The 8,618-nt window shown below is 44.2% G+C and overlaps 2 protein-coding genes across 2 annotated transcripts; both read left to right on the top strand.

Moving 5' to 3' along the window:
• Positions 1–502: 502 nt before the first annotated feature.
• On the top strand, positions 503–1,438 carry LOC117021671 (defensin-5-like). The gene is made up of 2 exons (XM_033104911.1): positions 503–816; positions 1,207–1,438. The coding sequence occupies exons 1-2, from the start codon at positions 594–596 to the stop codon at positions 1,317–1,319; spliced, it is 336 nt and encodes a 111-aa protein (XP_032960802.1). The 5' UTR covers positions 503–593; the 3' UTR covers positions 1,320–1,438.
• A 4,936-nt stretch (positions 1,439–6,374) lies between these two features.
• On the top strand, positions 6,375–7,228 carry LOC117021662 (defensin-5-like). The gene is made up of 2 exons (XM_033104905.1): positions 6,375–6,604; positions 6,997–7,228. The coding sequence occupies exons 1-2, from the start codon at positions 6,382–6,384 to the stop codon at positions 7,107–7,109; spliced, it is 336 nt and encodes a 111-aa protein (XP_032960796.1). The 5' UTR covers positions 6,375–6,381; the 3' UTR covers positions 7,110–7,228.
• The last annotated feature ends 1,390 nt before the right edge of the window (positions 7,229–8,618 follow it).

The raw sequence follows: 8,618 nt of genomic DNA, 5'->3' as shown, positions 1-8,618 counted from the left end.
GAATTGTACACCTGAAATCTATGTAACTTTATTAACAATTGTGATAGCAATAAACTTTAATTTTTTAAAAAAATGTGAATTATAAATTACTTCAGTACCAAATTCTACATTCACGTTATTTGCCCTCAGAAGTGTGAAAAAAGCCATCTGGTATCCAGTGTTGCAAGTTAGAAATTTTATGCCCATCTGATTATTGCCCTTTGTTAACAATGTTTTAAGGAGTTTTACAAGCATCTCGTGATGGCTTAGATGCCCTAGGACACACATGCGCACATTTTCACTGGTAAATATTCAGGCAGATGAGAAACAGGGAAGCTTATCACGTTCCTCACGGGCATCAATCATCACAGATGAAGAACAAACATGGACACCAAGCAAACACACGCGTGCTATGAAAGGGGAGCAGCGACATCAGAGGAACATCAAAGTGACTCTGGGCGACAGGAGGATGTGGGACAGGCCACCTGCCCTCACTCAGTCACGCACTGAGGGCAGTGCCCTCTTTCCTCCAATCCTTCTATAAGTACAGCTGACTCCCTGTGATGCCCAATCGCTCTCTGATCCAGACCTTGACCTCCAGGTGACTCTCAGCCATGAGGACCCTCGCCTTCCTTGCCGCTGCCCTTCTCCTCTTGGCCCTCCAGGCCAATGCCAAGTCCCTCCGAGAGACAGACGACCAGGTTCCTGCCCAAGACCTGCCTGAAGCCCTGGACCAGGAAGAGCTTGAGGCCGAGGACCAGAACCAGCCCGGAGCCAAACGCCAAGACGTGTCCATCTCCTTTGGAGCACCTAATCGCCTCGTTCAAGGTGCCTCAGGTGAGAGACCAGCCAACGTGCTATTGGGGTCTGCGGCCCTTTAGACGGGCTTGATAGAGGGGGCCTGGAGTCTGGACTCAAAGGGGTGTGTGGATGAGGTAGGGTGAGGAATAGGTACCCCTGAGTTTGAGATTGTTGGGGTGGACGCAGGAAAGAAGCATGTACATGATAAACTGGTATCAGAGAAAAATTATGGCCCTGCAAGCCCAACGCATCGCCAGTAAGATTTCTTGTGATTTATGACCCAAACGTGAGACCTTTCCACCCCAACATGGCTGGTATTTAACCTGTCAGATGACCTGTGGCCTCTCAGAAGATGTCAAAGAGGCTGGCTCTGCCTCTCCTCCGTCTCCTTCCTCACTCTGTGTGACCCTCCTCTTCCTTCCACAGGCCTTCGGAGAATAACTGTCTGCTACTGCAGATCTAACTTCTGCAGTTCTCCTGAGGTATACTCTGGGACCTGTACCTTCAATGGCATCCGATACTTTCTTTGCTGTCAGTGAGCTTTGCAGACTGAGATCCAAAACGGTAGAAGATTCCCCTGGAAGACCTGAAAGCATTTACACTTTCTTCCTTGTACCTTTTCTTGTTTCTGTCTCCAAAATAAATTTCAAGCATTAAACTCAGTGTTCGGCTTTTTTTCCCCCTTTTGATATGGCTCATGGGTGTGGTTCATGTGCATGGAGAATTCTGTCCTGAATGGTCTACATTAGGTTAACAGGTCCTCCCGTCCCGTGATACCCAATTAGGGCATCACATTCCAATAGCACAAGAAGCAAAATGAACATAACTGTCACCTATAACAATTTCAACCCACAAAATTCAACCCATTCACGATGCTACCCAAAAGAGGGCAGTTTCTATGGAATGTACAATAAGTGTTCTTGACTCAAAGGAATGATGTATCTAATGGGCTATGTTACTTGTTTTGTATTATTAAGAACTGGGCGTACATTAATATCTGGAGATATTTTTCTTATTGTAAGCAGACATGTCAGGTATATATATTTTTTCTCACAACTGTATCAACAAGATGGTGAGAACTAATACTTCAGTGTGCGACAAATAAGGAAAAGTTAAGAACTACACCAAGAACAGCATATCCTCACCGGTATCAACGGTGTCAGATAGTAACCAGAGAAGGGGAGTCAACAAGCTGGTCCGTATGGGTGGTCGGTGACGCCCCATGACCAGTGAAATCAAAACCCCTTTGTCCCCCAAAAGGTTGATTATTCCGAAGTCCAATGAAAGAGTTGGTCTCAATTCTCTCTCTTTCAAGAGATTGAGTCTACTAATTATTATAAACCCTACTAACTTTAATAGATTTCTTGCAAAAATTAATGTTCTTAATAATGCCAGTGAACCAAGGCAATACATCGTAATGATGAGACATCTGCTTGTACACTTACTATTGTGTAAAAAATTAACAGTTTTTGTGTCAGAAACGTAGTCTCTGAAATCAAATTTCTATAAAAGGCAGATACTAAAGAGTAATATGACATAATAAGAGAAACTATTTTTATTACAAAAACCACTGACTCAGCTTTGAATGATCTTCGACAGACACCAAGTACATTTCCCTGGTCAAGAGCCACCTGTTTCACACTCAGACCTCAACTGCTGAGGAAAATTCAGACAACCACACAAATCGATAGTGTCTATCTAGACTGGGTGTATGAGTCAGGGTTCTGCAGAGAAATAGATCCAAAAGGACGTGTCTAATCAAAGAGACTTATTTTAAAGAACGGTGATTACAAAGGCTGGCAAGTCCCAAATATTCAGGGCAGGTCATCAGCCTGGAGACCCAGACCAGAGCCAACGTTACAGTTCAAGTCTGAACCCAGTCTGCTGACAGAATTCCCTCTTGCCCAGGGGAGGCCCTTGTTTGTTCTATTCAGACCTTCAACTGATTGGATGAGACCCACCCACAACATAGAGGACAATCTGCTTTACAATCTACTGATTTACATATTAATCTCTTTCAAAACACACCCTACAGAAGCATCCAGAATAAAGTTTGATCAAGTACCTGGGCACTGTGACCTAGCCAAGCAGACACATCAAGTTAACCTTCACACTGGATCTTCAATTTTACTGGTCAATCTTCTAACTCTTCCCAGTGTGACCTTGTTTCCGTTTTTCGGAGAGGCAGTAATAATATGTTTTATCCACCCTATTCTCGGTCACTCCTTTGTCCACATTTCATGTGTCTGAAACTTTAAATCTGTGTTCTATCTTCATGCAGTGTCATGTGATAGTGGTTTAGCTCTGTATTATTTGGATGAACTTGTAGAACGGGGTGATTCAAGCCATCTTAGATCACAAAGAAATGCCGATCCCGTCAACATCCATTCATTGCTTCACTGTGACAGGCATCACACTACCTGCCTCACTTGCCCGCCCTGAGGTAGGAGACAGATGATCATCTAGCTTTGAGAGGTGAAGAAGGGAGACGGGCAGGTGGTGACCTGGTCTTCAGTTGGGTCTATTGACTCCAAAGCCCATGGTCTCAAGCTCTGGACACCACCACCTACAAACTGTGTAAAATCTAATACAGAGAAAGCTGGTGAGGTTGCGTCCTGAGTCCCTGTCCAGAGGGAACTGGACAGAGGCCAAGGTGCTGCGATCTCTTCTGCGGAAGATAAAACTCTACTCCAGAGGCTTCAGGTGAGAGATGTCAGCATCGTTGTAATAAAGAGGAACCCAGAACCTGTGTTCTGGTTTCAGGATTGACAACCAACGACGGCCCTGTGGGTTCCTCATTTAATTTCCCAGGGCTTCTAGTTCTCTTCACGTGAAAACTGAAATATGGCCTCACCTGTCTGGAAGGATCTTCTTTTCCCGTAGGCTTGGACACCATGACATGTGGGAAAGTCCCTGAGTCCGGAAAGCAGCCATAGGCGGTAGGAAATGGTGGTCCTGGCTGAGTTCCAATAGAACTTTATAGAAGGGAGTCGGAGTGGCCGCTTGGCCCATGGGCCGTAGTTCTCGATCCCTAGACCAGGTATTAGTCTATTTCGGGAGACATTTGGAGGCAGAGCAAAAAGCCAGCAGTGCCAGTGTGTGAATGTGTGTATGCGTGTGGGGGCAAGGAGGTCAAGTGTGTCACAGCATGGAGCTCAGCCGGATAAGGTCCTCTCTGGCAGGCATCATCAGGCAGAACTCATTTGTCCTCCTGGCAAAGACCATTTCTGCCAGCTCTTATTTGACCTACTGACGTATCTACTCTAACTCAAATTTTAAAATCGCTGGGATTCTCCCCTCACGTACCACGCGGACACGTGACTAATGCTCCCTGTTCCTCCATGCTGGATTAGCAGGTCTTCCGACAGCAGAAAAGGACGCTGCCTGTCCCGGGAGCGCATCTCAGGTGCCTACATTCCCAGCGGATTCCTCACAGGCGTCGCTGTCTCTCAGCTTCTTCAACCTACAGACAAGGAATTTAAGATTCTGTGTGAAGACCTGGAAGGGAGCAGTGGTTACCTTCTTCTCTAGTCCTGGAAGTCTTCTCCTCGTCCCAAGTAAATGCTTTCAACAAGCTTTCTGTTTCAGAATTTTTGACGTTTGATATGTGTATCAGTTAAGACTAACTGAAATGCAGGCAAAAGGTTTCTGACTAAAAGTTTCATCACAAAATAGTGGTGCCAATAATTGGGTAATTCAAACAGTAATACTGTCCTCAGACACAAAATTGTATGAATGCACCTATGATCCTGAAGGAGAGTCTCTCTCTTCTCTCTCACTCACCATCCATCCAGCCAGCCTGCCAGGCGGCCAGCCAGCCACCCAGCCAGCATCCATTCATCCATCAATCTGTTTATCTAGCTAGCTAGCTAGCTAGCTATATATCTATCATCTATCTATATCTATCTCTGTCTACCTATTTATCATCTACGTATCTATCTATATCTATCATCTATCTATCATCTATCATCTATCTGTCTATATCTACTTATTACCTAACTGTCGATAGATCCATTATCTATCCATCTATCTGTCTATTTGTTTGTCTATTATCGATACATATATCTGTCTGTCTACATAATTATTTAGTTCTGCTTTCATTAAATTGACTTCACACTCAGGTAGACACTCTTTATATTAGCAACTGTAATAATCATTGCGAGATCCATGATCGTATGATCCTAACACTCCTCCTTCTCATGGAATAACCTCCTTTCCTATAGGGTGGCAGTGCTCTTCATCAGTAGTCCCCAATCATACATCTTCCTCCAAAGCCCTGGGGTTACATCGGTCCCATGGAACCCTTTAATTGACATGTGGTGAGGGTGTCCCCAAAGATATGATAAGCATATGACACTTATGCAATGACAAGTCGAATAATAGATAATGAATGACCTGTAGTAAAAAAAAAAAAAAAGGCAGAAGGAAAGGCATTTTATTATAAATTATTGTATAAAAATACATCAGAAAAATGCAGTGATTTCTCATGATGCCAGTAGAAGTTTCTAGAAATAGGTCTCCCAGAAAAAGTAGAGGCAAAGGGGACTCAGCAGCAGAGGCACCCAGTGTCCCAGGCTGAGCAGCTAGCTGGTTGAGTGGGTCCTGGAAGACAGGAGACAAATGGGCTTACAGCATGTTCTGCTTCACGGACGAAGCAAAGCTCTGCCTGTTCCACCAGAGCCCAGATGGTGATTTTTGAAACCATACACATCATTTTCCAGATATTCCACTTACCCAAGTAATTTTGTCCTTGGGAAGGATGAAGAGAGGCTGAAGATAAAATTTTCTCCCATAAATGAGGAACCTGGGTGATCAAGCACATGGCAGACTCCATGAGGAAAGGTTAAAAATGGAGCAAAACTTTCCTCAGTTGCTCTTATCAACAATTCATGGACAGTTAATTGAAAAAGTATAAATAAGTTGTACTGAGTCTTTTTTCAGGTCTGTCTCTTTACTCACATGTCTTCTTATTTGGATCCTGTTTTTTATTTTATTGGAATATGTCCCTGACCAATATTTTTCGTGTATAGGATTCGTGTATAGCAAATTTTCTGAGTCTCCAGACATCTAAAAAACACCGTTTGTCCTTACGAATACGAATTATAAATTACTTCTGTACCAAATTTTACATTCAGGTTATTTGCCCTCAGAAGTGTGAAAAAAGCCATCTGGCATGTAGTGTTGCAAGTGAGAAATATTATGCCCATATGATTATCGCCCTTTTGTAGAGTTTTACAAGCATCTCGTGATGGCTTAGATGCCCTAGGACACACATGCGCACATTTTCACTGGTAAATATTCAGGCAGATGAGAAACAGGGAAGCTTATCACGTTCCTCACAAGCATCAATCATCACAGATGAAGAACAAACATGGACACCAAGCAAACACACGCGTGCTATGAAAGGGGAGCAGCGACATCAGAGGAACATCAAAGTGACTCTGGGCGACAGGAGGATGTGGGACAGGCCACCTGCCCTCACCGAGTCACACACTGAGGGCAGTGCCCTCTTTCCTCCAATCCTTCTATAAATACAGCTGACTCCCTGTGATGCCCAATCGCTCTCTGATCCACACCTTGACCTCCAGGTGACTTTCAGCCATGAGGACCCTCGCCTTCCTTGCCGCTGCCCTTCTCCTCTTAGCCCTCCAGGCCAATGCCAAGTCCCTCCGAGAGACAGATGACCAGGTTCCTGCCCAAGACCTGCCTGAAGCCCTGGACCAGGAACAGCTTGAGGCCGAGGACCAGAACCAGCCCGGGGCCAAAGGCCAGGACGTGGCCATCTCCTTTGGAGCACCTAATCGCCTCGTTCAAGGTGCCTCAGGTGAGAGACCAGCCAACGTGCTATTGGGGTCTGCGGCCCTTTAGACGGGCTTGATAGAGGGGGCCTGGAGTCTGGACTCAAAGGGGTGTGTGGATGAGGTAGGGTGAGGAATAGGTACCCCTGAGTTTGAGATTGTTGGGGTGGACGCAGGAAAGAAGCATGTACATGATAAACTGGTATCAGAGAAAAATTATGGCCCTGCAAGCCCAACGCATCGCCAGTAAGATTTCTTGTGATTTATGACCCAAACGTGAGACCTTTCCACCCCAACATGGCTGGTATTTAACCTGTCAGATGACCTGTGGCCTCTCAGAAGATGTCAAAGAGGCTGGCTCTGCCTCTCGTGCGTCTCTCCTTCCTCACTCTGTGTGACCCTCCTCTTCCTTCCACAGGCCTTCGGAGAATAACTGTCTGCTACTGCAGATCTAACTTCTGCAGTTCTCCTGAGGTATACTCTGGGACCTGTACCTTCAATGGCATCCGATACTTTCTTTGCTGTCAGTGAGCTTTGCAGACTGAGATCCAAAACGGTAGAAGATTCCCCTGGAAGACCTGAAAGCATTTACACTTTCTTCCTTGTACCTTTTCTTGTTTCTGTCTCCAAAATAAATTTCAAGCATTAAACTCAGTGTTCGGCTTTTTTTCCCCCTTTTGATATGGCTCATGGGTGTGGTTCATGTGCATGGAGAATTCTGTCCTGAATGGTCTACATTAGGTTAACAGGTCCTCCCGTCCCGTGATACCCAATTAGGGCATCACATTCCAATAGCACAAGAAGCAAAATGAACATAACTGTCACCTATAACAATTTCAACCCACAAAATTCAACCCATTCACGATGCTACCCAAAAGAGGGCAGTTTCTATGGAATGTACAATAAGTGTTCTTGACTCAAAGGAATGATGTATCCAATGGGCTATGTTACTTGTTTTGTATTATTAAGAACTGGGCGTACATTAATATCTGGAGATATTTTTCTTATTGTAAGCAGACATGTCAGGTATATATATTTTTTCTCACAACTGTATCAACAAGATGGTGAGAACTAATACTTCAGTGTGCGACAAATAAGGAAAAGTTAAGAACTACACCAAGAACAGCATATCCTCACCGGTATCAACGGTGTCAGATAGTAACCAGAGAAGGGGAGTCAACAAGCTGGTCCGTATGGGTGGTCGGTGACGCCCCATGACCAGTGAAATCAAAACCCCTTTGTCCCCCAAAAGGTTGATTATTCCGAAGTCCAATGAAAGAGTTGGTCTCAATTCTCTCTCTTTCAAGAGATTGAGTCTACTAATTATTATAAACCCTACTAACTTTAATAGATTTCTTGCAAAAATTAATGTTCTTAATAATGCCAGTGAACCAAGGCAATACATCGTAATGATGAGACATCTGCTTGTACACTTACTATTGTGTAAAAAATTAACAGTTTTTGTGTCAGAAACGTAGTCTCTGAAATCAAATTTCTATAAAAGGCAGATACTAAAGAGTAATATGACATAATAAGAGAAACTATTTTTATTACAAAAACCACTGACTCAGCTTTGAATGATCTTCGACAGACACCAAGTACATTTCCCTGGTCAAGAGTCACCTGTTTCACACTCAGACCTCAACTGCTGAGGAAAATTCAGACAACCACACAAATCGATAGTGTCTATCTAGACTGGGTGTATGAGTCAGGGTTCTTCAGAGAAATAGATCCAAAAGGACGTGTCTAATCAAAGAGACTTATTTTAAAGAACGATGATTACAAAGGCTGGCAAGTCCCAAATATTCAGGGCAGGTCATCCGCCTGGAGACCCAGACCAGAGCCAACGTTACAGTTCCAGTCTGAACCCAGTCTGCTGACAGAATTCCCTCTTGCCTAGGGGAGGCCCTTGTTTGTTCTATTCAGACCTTCAACTGTTTGGATGAGACCCACCCACAACATAGAGGACAATCTGTTTTACAATCTACTGATTTACATATTAATCTCTTTCAAAACACACCCTACAGAAGCATCCAGAAT

This window comes from Rhinolophus ferrumequinum, chromosome 4 (genome assembly GCF_004115265.2).
Source record: "Rhinolophus ferrumequinum isolate MPI-CBG mRhiFer1 chromosome 4, mRhiFer1_v1.p, whole genome shotgun sequence".
In the NCBI taxonomy this organism is placed as follows: domain Eukaryota; kingdom Metazoa; phylum Chordata; class Mammalia; order Chiroptera; family Rhinolophidae; genus Rhinolophus; species Rhinolophus ferrumequinum.
This window is presented reverse-complemented; position numbering and strand designations above follow the sequence as displayed.

Excerpts from the sequence above, each read along its gene's own strand:
- LOC117021671 (XM_033104911.1), top strand. The coding sequence starts at position 594 with ATGAGGACCCTCGCCTTCCTTGCCGCTGCCCTTCTCCTCTTGGCCCTC. Across the intron at positions 817-1,206 it reads CCTCGTTCAAGGTGCCTCAG|GCCTTCGGAGAATAACTGTC; the intron begins GTGAGAGACCAG and ends TTCCTTCCACAG.
- LOC117021662 (XM_033104905.1), top strand. The coding sequence starts at position 6,382 with ATGAGGACCCTCGCCTTCCTTGCCGCTGCCCTTCTCCTCTTAGCCCTC. Across the intron at positions 6,605-6,996 it reads CCTCGTTCAAGGTGCCTCAG|GCCTTCGGAGAATAACTGTC; the intron begins GTGAGAGACCAG and ends TTCCTTCCACAG.